At 38.3% G+C, this 12,623-nt stretch overlaps 1 protein-coding gene across 1 annotated transcript in view; it reads left to right on the plus strand.

Annotated features, from left to right (window-relative positions):
- Positions 1-12,623, plus strand: part of grik1a (glutamate receptor, ionotropic, kainate 1a) — a gene marked incomplete in the record, with an annotated part of 25,190 nt that overhangs the window by 4,958 nt on the left and 7,609 nt on the right. The window contains 10 exon segments of the mRNA XM_035665919.1: positions 379-636; positions 1,704-1,885; positions 2,584-2,637; positions 2,909-3,079; positions 3,477-3,620; positions 5,545-5,652; positions 9,866-9,979; positions 10,400-10,603; positions 10,908-11,131; positions 11,766-11,884. Coding sequence (XP_035521812.1) covers positions 379-636; positions 1,704-1,885; positions 2,584-2,637; positions 2,909-3,079; positions 3,477-3,620; positions 5,545-5,652; positions 9,866-9,979; positions 10,400-10,603; positions 10,908-11,131; positions 11,766-11,884 — 1,578 coding nt within the window.

Here is a 12,623-nt window from a genome sequence, read left to right on the forward strand (position 1 = left end):
AATGAAGTGTGTATATATATATATATATATATATATATATATATATATATATATACACACATAAAGGGTCAAATAAATGTAGTAAAAAGCAGAGTATTATAATATTTCCCTGTGAAATGAAGTGGACTTGAAGTATAAAATATAGCATGGAATGGAAATACTCCAGTAGTAGTATAAGTACAAGTATGTTAACGTTTACTTTTAGTACCTGTACTCATACAGTAAATGTGCTGAAAATGTCCACCACTGTATATAAATAGTTTCTTAACTTGTTTCCATAGAAAGTGAACCTGGTTTGCAATAGAATTTGGTTGTGAAACACTCTTAAATGTACCTGTTCACAAACCTGTAATCAACACCAACTTTGTGTTGCTCTAGTGTGCGACCAGCTGGCTCTCGGGGTGGTCGCTGTGTTCGGCCCTTCTCACAGCTCCTCAGTCAGTGCTGTTCAGTCCATCTGCAATGCCCTGGAGGTCCCTCACATACAGACCCGCTGGAAACACCCGTCAGTGGACAACAAAGACACCTTCTTCATCAACCTGTATCCCGAGTACACCGCCATCGCCAGGGCCATACTGGACGTAGTCACTTTCTTCAAATGGAGGAAGCTAACGGTGGTCTATGAAGACAGCACGGGTAGGGCCTATTGTTTTTTATCAGTCAGATTGCCATTGAAATTCAGAACTAATTTAACTAAACTGATGCAGTGAAAAGGGAGATAATTGAAAGTAAATCTATTTGATTTAGTCAGTCTTTCATGTGGGAATAAAGCAAATTTGCAGAAGCAAAGTCATATCAAACTGAGCTCTAGCAGGATCAACAGAAAAAAATCAGGTCAGAAATCTAATGTCACTTAATGTGTGATACAATCTTCAAAACCAGGAAGAGACAATATCAACTTTATCACCATATTACCATAAAACAATCCCAAACAATGTCTTTTTTAGAATATCTACAATAATAACTGACTATGGATTCCATTTTTTAATGATTTTATTTCCCACTGTATTATTGAATATCAACCATAACACTGCATGACATTTGAAGTGGGGAACTGAGAGGGAGAAGAGGTGAAAGGGGCTGGCTTGTGTCTTCCAGACTTTACAATATATTGATATGTCATGGTTATAATTACTCACAAAATGCAATTCCACTGTCAACCGCACTGTCACCTTCCTCATGCTGGCCAGTGAACCCATCTGTGACAGGGCTCGAGTGGCTCATATCAAACAGCTGCCAGCATTCCTGGCCTCTGTCTTTGAGCCAAACCACAACACAGATGGCTATAAATCTAGCAGTGTCCCATATAGTCCCTGCCCACGACCCAGAGAATATGAAATGCTGCTGTTGAAATGTCATAGTTTATAGATTTTTGTAACCTTTTTTTTCGATCAGGAATTTATTTTCCTAAAATGTCACTCAGACACACACCTGCACAATTACACACTGCTGTACACAAGTACAGGATACAGGAATGCGGGGTATGTGTATAGGTTGTACAATACAGGTGTGTGTTTGCCTGCCTGAGCAGCTGAGCTGCAGGCTGATGCGGTGAATAGGGATCACGTCCCTCAGTTAAAGGATAGGGGTCCACGTTCCCCTGCTGAAGTGTCCTTGAGCAAGACCAGGACCCTTCTTGCAGCAGAGGAGGAAAAAACAAATGCTTAAGATACATAAAACATCTAATTGTCCTTTTTTTTAAGGTCTGATGCGGATGCAGGAGTTGATCAAGGCTCCGGCAAAGTTCAACCTGAAGATCAAAATCCGGCAGCTGACCCCGGGTAACCAAGATGCCCGACCGCTGCTTAAGGAACTGAAGAAAGACAAGGAATTTTTTATTCTCTTTGACTGCTCCTATCGCATGGCTGCGGAGCTCCTTAAGCAGGTTTGTTTGTTCTACAGATTTTATGACACATTTATGTGTCCTTTGAGAGCAACAACTCTGGTGATTCACAATGTCTTTTTATGTTGAAAGAAATCATATGAAACATATTATCTTGTTTACTAAGACCTTTATTGTGATTTGAATGTCAGCCATTAAAGCAAAAAACAGCACTTCCCTTATCATTGTCAGAATTGTAAATGGTCCATAACGTGATTCCTATCACGTGGATTAGTTTATATGCTAACGTAACTTGATGGTTACATGATGGTGAAGTACCTGGTGATTTATGAAACCAACAGACATACTGACAGATGTATTTGACTATCCTTGCATGCACCAATTTCAACACATTATTTATATAACTGAATTTCTATTCTTAGTTCATTTGTTTTCATCTATATTGTCTATCATTAACAATAACAAAGGATAATACCTTAATTCATCTTTTTCTTAAGCTACATATTGTTTTATTTATAGTGGCATCTTCAGTTTGGATTGTCATTAAATAAAATACACATAAATTAATAAATGTCATCCCATATTTGATGCAGTGTGCAAATAAGAAATGTCCAGCCAGATTACTTGTTATTAAAGGTATGACACTGTAGCTGTAGCACTGGAGAACTCATCATATTTAATATAAGCAATATAACCTGGCATTTTCTCTTATTACTTTATTCCTTTATTTCACTTTGCAGCTTTCATCAATGGGAATGATGACCGAGTACTACCATTTCTTCTTCACGACTTTGGTAAGAAAAATGCGCAACTAAAGTTGTTTTATGGGAGATATCAGACAAAGTAAAACCACACTCATCTTGGCCTTGAACTGGCTTTGTAAATTTACTGGGAATGTTAAAAAAATTGTTTAAATAAAATGTTTGTTGTATTTCATCAGCACAGTAAAAGGCTGAGAAAGCGACACCCTGAACTGGAGCTTAAATCTCTGTCCGGTTCTTTCTCTTTCTATTGCACAACATCCCTCCTTCCCTCCTGCTCCTCATCTCCTCTGTTCACTTGCAGGATTTGTTTGCCTTGGACTTGGAGCCGTACCGCTACAGTGGGGTCAACATGACAGGCTTCAGACTGCTGAACGTTGATGACCCGTGGGTGGCCTCCACGATGGACAGGTGGGCCATGGAAAGACTGCAGGGTCCCAAACAAGAGAGTGGCCTGATGGATGGAATCATGACTGTAAGCCCTGTACTGTTTATTTTTTTTACATGCACTATAAACAGCTGCTCTGCTGAAAGCCACTGATTCACATTTGTATGCTGCATGCACGTTTGCATACAATTGTAAACTGCAAACATCTGCTAACCTGTAAATCTTTGTAGGAGCTATATTTCAAATATTAAAGCTGTAATCCTGTTTGTTCCATCAATATATATATACTATATGTTTACTTCTCTTGTGGCAATTTTTTTTGCAGTAACCAAAACAGTGTCATCTTTTTGCATTTTTATGTTCAAGATATGTTTTCTAACTGTGATTCAGCTGTTTGGTTGTGTACTGCACATAGGCCTGTGAGTGTAGTGTAGTAAAAAAAATAAATCCCACCAACATCTCCCTCCCACCGCCTCCTCCGCAGACAGACGCAGCCTTGATGTACGACGCAGTGTTCATGGTCGCTGTTGCATCCCAGCGGGCCACTCAGATGACCGTCAGCTCCTTGCAGTGTCACCGCCACAAACCCTGGCGCTTCGGACCACGCTTCATGAACCTCTTCAAAGAGGTCAGTGTCAGATAAGGGCTTGAATCACAGAAAACCAAAACCCATGTTATATCACCAGCATGACTTAAGAAACTCCTGTTGCGTTTTGCTTGACCACCATGAATTTTTGATGATGTGTTTTAACATGTTTTGGTAGGGCTTCACAAGCACTAGATCCTTCATGTAATGCTTATATTGCAAACTCACCAAAACTGAATGTCAGATCGTTTCATGTGATATATTACTTCATTGATCCCCTCTGACAGACTATGCTTTACTTCTTAAAGTACACAACATGAAAATATACGGTATTTATGTACTTATAAGTTGAAAGCATGTGGCCTGGCCTGACTGTCAGACTTGGATGCCTACAGACAGAAATAAGGCCTTTGATGCATGAGTGTTTTGATCTCTTAAGTCTTAAATCCAGCCGAGGACCGTTGCCTGCCATGGAGAGGAACATTATCATTCAATCCCCTTACTCATATTTTTCCTCTTCATGCCCCCTATCCTCCTTCTCTCCCTCTCTTCTTTTTCTTTGCATCTCAGTGTCTCTCTCTTTCGTCTTCAGCTTTTCGTTTTGTTTGCCACAGCCCATCCTTTGAAGCATCTGTCCTCCTGTGCTATTCATCACTAGATAAAAACCTTTTTGATTGCAAGAACCAGTAATATGTCTCACACAGCACTCAATTAAAAACCATTTCTGACAAGAGTGTGCTGAATATGAGGACACAGCTTTCATTTCAAAGGCTAAAATTAAATCCAGGGCACTTTAACCTGTGTGCTCTCTCTCTCTCCTCTAGATATTGTAGTAGACAATGTTCAGTGTGTTTCTGTGGGCAAAATTAACTGAATTCTATTATAAAGGTGTGGAGACTTGTTATGCACATCATTTCATGACAGAAAACACAGAAGAAAAGAGGGTCATATCCTAGAAATGTTAAATTCTACAGAAAGGTGTCTCTCACATTCAATGCATGGGCTTCTTGCTAATTATTTTAAAGTCTGTTTTGATTGATATACCTTATTCAAGATCAATTTTGTCATATTGACTTTATAGCAAAAAAAAAATTCACTTCACGATAAGAAAATGATGCAGGAAGGTTTATGAATATTGAAGAATTTCCTTCCAGCTCTCCAGAATTCAGAGGGATACAGCGAAAATAGATATTTTTATTTTATACAGGAAATAAAACAGTGTATGACTGTATAATACCCTCAGTTTTAGCATTTTAACAAATTCCTGTTGTTCAAGACTTCTTGTTCCAAAGGAGAAACCTGGCTGGCAGCAACACATACATTTCACTTCATACTCTACATGAATTAGGATAAGGTTGCGGTGGCTTGGTGTAACATGGCACTTTTTATTTATTTCTTATTTCTCTCTCTCAGTATTTAGCAAAAGAAGAATATTGATTCACGTGTGTGTGTGTATAAGAAATTATCCTTAAACATCAAAATATGCAGCATACAATAAGTGAAAAAGTTGAATTACATGATGGAGGAAAAAGGAAAATATTAAATTAAGTCACTTTGTGGAGGATCTGCAATACTGTGCTTATCCTGAAATTATCCCATCTACAAACAGCTAGGCAAATGTGCTATAATGTACAGATGCACAAATTAACTATCAGCAGGTAAAAACAAGTAATTATCATCCACAAAGTGCATGCATGTTAACATGAATAAATACATAATACTAATATTATTATTCCAAATATTAGCTTTTTGCATTTATATACTAATTCTTAGATTCCTTACTGAACAGTATGAATATGCATATAAATTTAATTATTACTACTATCACGAACCTAAACTTTCTGCATATTGAGACTGTACTGGAGAAGAACCTGTACACGTCTCCGAGTCTTCATCTGATGTGATCCAGCGAGTCTTCCAACTGTCTATCAACACTTCTCTCTCCCTCTGCATCTCTTCTCCATAGGCACAGTGGGATGGTCTGACAGGGCACATTGTTCTTAATAAGACGGATGGCCTGAGGAGAGACTTTGATTTGGACATCATCAGCCTCAAAGAGGACGGCACTGCCAGGGTGAGCACAGAGGCCTAGAACAGCCAATTACACCACTCTCATGCTGCTTCCACACTGGCTGAATCATTCCATTAAGGCATGTGTTTGTGTGTGTGTGTATGACTTGATTTTGTCCTTCCCCTATGATCGAAGCACACATTTCATTATGCTCCTGCTTTTTTTCCTAAAATGTAACTCAGACACCACACCTGACAATTACACACTGCTGGTACACAAGTACAGGAGTGCCAGGATGTTGGATTTGTTCCGTCATGAATGTCAATAACGCTGCAACAACTGATTGTCTTTCTCCACACTGTTTGCGCTTCATCTTGCCCTCTTCACATTTTCAAAAAGGGTGTTGTTGAGGGCGGAAGTCGCCTCACGAAGAGGTGGATCAAGGTTTGTGCCAGTGCCATGTTTGGTCCAAGCCTTTGTTGTTTGCCCTCTCTCCTCCCCTCTTTTCTCAATCTGTATGCCACGCACCTTCCTGCTCCTTGCCTTGTCAACCTTGTTGCTCTTCACTGATTTTGTGTACAGACTTGCCATGTATTTGACATTTCAGTGTTCCCTGTGTTTGGGTCCAGGCATTGCTCTGACACTCGTCAAAACTTTGTCAGCAGTGGTAGAAAAAAATATTATATTTCTTTGTGCAAGTAACAATAACAATAACTCAATTAGAAGTAAGAAGTAAGTCCTGCTATTCCAGTTAATGTAATTGTCATTCAGTTCCCACAGCTGGTGGCTGTGAGTAATAAGAAAGAAATAAGTGAATTTATCCTACCAATCCTTCACTTTTGCAGAGACTTGTCAGTTCTTGTCTTGTCAGTACTACTAATAATGTGCTTCACTATTAGACTGCCTTCATACTTTAATGGAAATCATACAGGCTAGAAGTATTTAATTGCAGCCAAGAGGGATCCAGTTAGCTGAGGAGACGACAGCTTAAGTCAGGCATCAAGACTTGCTGCAAGAGGACCCAGTTTCCTTTGTTTGTAATTGACACATGGTGCATAAGTTAAATGCTCACTCCAATGCAACTGTTCAAGACTTGTATCTAATCAACCTTGTTTTTACCAAGTAATTCTTTCTTTGTCAAATTAAGTTATATTTAAAGAGCAAATGTATGCTTTCATTAGCTCTGTTCTTATCATTTACACCTCTTGATTTAGTGTCACCAAATATACTGTAAATACCGTAATTATACTGCAAACTAAACATACTTTACTTTATACCTCTGCTTGTCACCTTGAGACCAATTTGGGGAGTGAAAGAACGAGAGTTGAATTAATTTATCCCCTCAAACACATAGTTTACTGTCAGAAGTTGGCAAAGTTCTTCCTCTGTCTGTCTCAGTTGTCAGATAGACAGGTATGTAGGCAGGCAGCACCTGTCAAGGTGCAGAAGCAGTGATTTATACTGTAATTTTTATTCCATTCAGTGCTTTTAGCCCTCAAAAGCCTTCCACCAAAGCAAGTCCCACAACATGGTAAGAACATCACATAAAACGCTTGACTTTATGGTCACGAAAAATGAATTATCAGTGCGTTGCAGTTGTGTTAGTTCTTGGGCAGTGGAGTGTTAAATACACTCTGAAGAAGATGATGGGGCTAAACAAAGTAAAAGTCTCCTAGGAAATAAAGTATTTTCTCTTAAAGTTGTTTACTTTCTGGAAATAATGTTTTTTTCCCCCTCCCAGTTTTCTTGGCCTGGCTCAGGATGTCTCCTGCTCTGTGGTAACGGTTTTCCAGTCTGATTTGGTTCTGGATGGAGATGAGCTTTAGGATTCATAGATAACATTTTACTCCCAGCGCATGAGAGAGAATTCCTGTCAGTTTTTATTGCGCACTTTGTTGTTGGAAGCCTCTCTGGTACGCATGATAAATTTGCAAGGCTATACACAGTAAATCCATGACTTAGGGGTTTAAAAGATGATGACTGAATGCTGTGCAGCCCTCCTAGGCTATATTTTAGCATTGATTTCATTGGCCTGGTCAGATTACTTCATTACTTAAACTTCAAACTGACTAATTGTGCGGCTGATATTTCATAGAGGGTGATATTTCCCCAAGTAACATATATTTTTTACAACATATAACTTTAGTTAGATTATGTGAAACTGCAGAGACCAAAATACCCTCCACACCTCCAAAATATTATTCTCACTCTCTTCATTTATCTTTCAGACTGAGGACAATACAATTAATTAAATCCAACCCCATTCACTGTGTTGCTCATCTGCAGTGTCCAGAGATAAGGCAGATTAATGGACTCCTACACAGAGTGGACCCTTGCGAAAGTGCCACAGTGGAGATATAGAGTGCTTTTAGCAAGGTTATAAGTGAGCACATTTTCTGCCTGTCAGACTAGGTGAACAGAATAAGATAGAATGTAATGAGGAGTGAAAAGCATGTTATCTTTTCCAATGGGTAATCCCACATAGCCTCTTTTCTGAAAAATAAATTGTGAAAAATAACACTACCTTCTGTAGAGCTCAGTTTAATAAGAGGTACTGATGCGTTCACTACTACTTATCCTCTTATGCTGTGAACGAATGAACAGGCCCTTGTTTCTGACTAAAAATAACCAAATTCATTACTTTTTGTTCACACACTGAATAGAAAATATTAAGGAAAACTTGCTTCCATCACTCACTTTATTTCTTATGTACAATGAAGCTTGATAATTTAATGCACTTAACTTTATTGCTTCACTGTCATGAGCCCCCTTGACCTTTGCTCAGCTCTTAACCAGTGAGGGGATTTGAAAGCGTCAAAATCCAGCTGCCAGACGCCTGTTCTAATCTGATAACTGTCTGGATTATACCGCCTGGTCCAATGAACCGGACACTCATTCACAGTTTCTGTAGTACAAACACAATGTTGCCCTCTATCCCTGTCTGACCCTGCCCTTCTTCATTCATGCTGTCTTCGCCTGTGTGGTTTAAAATTCCTCACCATCTTGTTCAAGTATGGTTGCAACTAATGATTATTTTCATTATCAGTTACTCTGTGGATTAGTCTCTCAATTTATTGATTAATAATTTATATTCCACAGAAAGAATACATAATGTAAAAATAATTTAGTCCAGTTTAATGTCATCAAATGTTGTGTGTTGTGTGACTGTCAAAAACCTTAAGATGTTTAGTTTATTATCACACCAACAAATCAGTTAATCTTAACCACAGGAACCTGGAAATGTGTGGGAAGTTTTAAAATTGCCAAAAAAACAAAACAATTAATTGATGATTGAAATAGTTGTTGATGAATGGATTTATGGCTTGCAATTTATTGAAGTTATAATATGCACAAAAGTAAGTCCATTCATGAAAGAATAATAGACATAAAAAAAAATATACAGTATAGTTGAAAACGTTAATTACAATTACAGTTTTTGTAATCAACATGTGTCTACTATTTTTGATATATGTGTATTTAAAGTACACAGCATTCAAAATTGGACTTCTTTCTGTTGTCAGTAAGATTTATCTTAGATCAAAGCGTTGAAATATAAATGCTAAAAGATGACCATGCCAATCCAAAACAACAATTCATCATAAAGAATTTGTAGCTTTCACATTTGTTTTGCAAAACAGCTTGTTGTTCGGGCTGCACAATATGTTCGACGCCTGAGAGTCAGATAACTCGCTGCACACAACAGGAATTCTATTGGTTTCCTCCAGAATAGCTATAAACTTTTACCTTACACACACAATCAGCAACTCCATTTGGTGCAAACTACTTCATTTTCATATTCACTACATAAAATGAAGTTTTTAGGCACTTTGCCCAGAATCATCAGAGCACAGCTGAGCAAAGGGAAATAGTGTAGTGAAGGATTGTGAATGGAGCAGAAGGTTGAAAATGAACCAAGAGTGTCAGATCTTTTAACCTTATACTTTTTCATTTTTCTGTTCGACGAATCAGAAAATATGATTAATATGCAGTGTATTGGAGCAGTATCTATTTTCCTTTCAAGACATAGGGACTAAATAAGACTCTGTATATTTTGTGTCAGAGATAAGAAAAACAATCCATCAGCCTATTTCCTTTAACAGCAGCTAGTGTCAGTGATCATTAATGATACAACCTTATTCAAAGCTTTAACATCTATTCACTTCAATTTTGTCTTAAATAGTGACAACAATAGTGGGTGTAAAATGTATCTTGCTGTTGTTCTGATCAAAGCAGGAAATGTGGTTCAATAAGTCTGAAGCCCTGTTTGCCTTTCCAGATTGCTGTGTGGAACTCGTACAAGGGGATGAACCTGACGGAGTCCAACCGAGACAAGAATAACAATGTGACAGATTCTCTGGCTAACAGGACTCTTATTGTAACCACAATACTGGTGAGGAGGAAAGAGGAAGGTTAAAGAGAGGACAGCATAGGGAGTAGGAGGGGGGTACATATGGGATGTATAGAGTGCAGATAGGGGGACAACAGAGGAAAACACAATGAGAAGGAAAAGGAAACTGTGGAAAGGAGTGGTGTTTAGGAGAGGAAAATCTGAACTGGATAGTTTGGATAGTTTGGATTTATATTTTATTTTATAATTAGTTTTGTCTAATTATGCACGCAGATCATACACAGACAAAATATAGCATAGAATATTTAAGTATATGGTTAGTCAGTGAATATTCATACATACTAATTCAACTAAAGCAACCTGAAGATTAAAACAACAAATTCAGTTATACTTTAATTGCATAGAAAGATCTGAATCAGAATCTTAAAAACATTGACATTCAGCATTTTTTTTGTTATACAGGAAAATCCATATGTGATGTATAGAAAGTCGGACAAGGAGCTGGCTGGGAATGATCGTTTTGAGGGTTACTGCCTGGACCTTCTGAAAGAGCTCTCCAACATCTTGGGTTTTACGTATGAAGTCAGACTAGTGGGTGATGGGAAATACGGAGCCCAGAATGACAAGGGAGAGTGGAATGGGATGGTCCGGGAACTGATTGACCACGTGAGTTAGTAGAAGTCACACTACAGCGGTTCTTATTCACAGGTATAATAGCTAGCCAGGAGGTATGTTGGGTTAATGAGTGACATTTGAGCGTAACCCTAGCTTTTTGGTTTCATGAATGTGGCCACCACCCAACTATTCTTAATGATATTCAGAGCTTTTACCTTAGTAAAAGTACCAATTCAGCAATGTCAAAATACTCTTGATTGATAGAAACAAAACAAATACTGGAAGAAACCAATGTAACTGTGAGCAGTGCCTGTTTTACCTGTCGTATCTTACTTCGTTTTCTGACTTTTTCAAGGTTGCAGACCTTGCTGTGGCTCCCTTGACTATCACCTATGTAAGAGAGAAAGTCATTGACTTCTCAAAGCCCTTCATGACCTTAGGTATCAGCATCCTATACCGCAAACCTAATGGCACCAATCCGGGCGTGTTCTCGTTCCTTAATCCCTTGTCTCCGGACATCTGGATGTACGTGCTGCTAGCCTGCACAGGAGTGAGTTGTGTGCTCTTTGTGATTGCCAGGTAAGAGGATGGATTGATGTGTGTGATAATGAGAGGATGTATGATGGGATCAAAAAATATATGGGTTGTGGAGGATATAGTGTAGGGTGTATAGTATATGGTTATAGAACTGTCCACAGCCAGGGTCAGCCTTGCCTCAAGCTCTAATTTGAAAGTACAAAGGACAGGAAAGCTGTGAGATTGTGCCTGCACTGATCATTTTAAAACAAAGCAGTGTCATGCCTGATGTATCAAATTCACACGACAAGAATCACAAATAATTGTTATTACCGTACTTTCTGTAAATTTCCAATTTTATATAGCCATTCTGAAATAATAATATGCTTTTAGCTGCCTGTCAGCTGCCAGATTGGCTTCCATTGTGTTTGTGAAGTGTAAAGGAGCAATTGCAAGCTCCATCTTAAACTTAGTCTGAGGTTCTGTGCCCCTGTATATGTATATGTATATGTATATGTATATGTGTGTGTATATATATATATTATATATATAATATATATTTGTTGTGAAAATGAAAATGCAAATCAGTGTACACAGTACACAGAAGAGGTTTTCTTCTTTAGATTTTGCATGTTTTCTTCCAATATTGGAATTTCCTTTCATCTCCTTTTCTCTCTGTTCTTTTGTTGTCTTGCAGGTTTACTCCATACGAGTGGTACAACCCACATCCATGCAACCCATCCTCAACTCTCATACAGAACAATTTCACTTTACTGAACAGTTTCTGGTTTGGCGTTGGAGCTCTCATGCGGCAAGGTATTTAACTCACAGTTAAAGCAATTATAATCAACATTTCCCTTAACAAAGGATCAAATGACTACTTGTTTGTGTAAAAGGTTGCCTTCAAAAGTCCTCCAAATCAAACAGCAAAATACTAATAATAATCTAACGCCCCTACTAGCAGGACACCATCATTTGTCTGTCCCTTCCACAATTGTTACAAATCACTATTGTAATACATTTATTTTATGATGTGACAAAAGGGAAATATCATGGGGATACTTTGTTAGGGTTAGGGGACTACCTTTGCTCCTATCATAATTACTACAGCCACTTGTCACTTGAATGGGCACTTGCTGAAATGGGCGATTCTGTTGTTCTTCCTTGAAAGACAGTCTTGGTTGCTCCAAATGACAAACCTGAATTTTAATGTTTTCTGGTCCAAAACCCTCACCACTCTCACCAGTGTTGTGTTATGTCGCAACAGGCAGCTGTTTTCAGCTAAAAGCTTTGATAAAACCCAATGTACGCTACCTGCCAAGCACCAAACAGCAGACAGAGAAAGTTACAGTTGCGACTAGCTGGTAAACATAGTGGAGCATTTAGCAGCTAATAGAAGGGATATTTTCTCTGGAGTTATAGTAGCGACCAGATAAGAGCTAAAAGGGGATTTAATATTGGATTGTCAGGTGGTCAGAGACGCAACTAAAAATCTGTTACTGCAGTTTTAAAAGGTTATTAGTAGCTCTCTAACAAACACCCTGTGCAGCAGAAA

This window comes from Morone saxatilis, unplaced genomic scaffold, assembly GCF_004916995.1.
Source record: "Morone saxatilis isolate NCDOM2014 unplaced genomic scaffold, NCSU_SB_2.0 Contig20, whole genome shotgun sequence".
Lineage (NCBI taxonomy): Eukaryota > Metazoa > Chordata > Actinopteri > Moronidae > Morone > Morone saxatilis.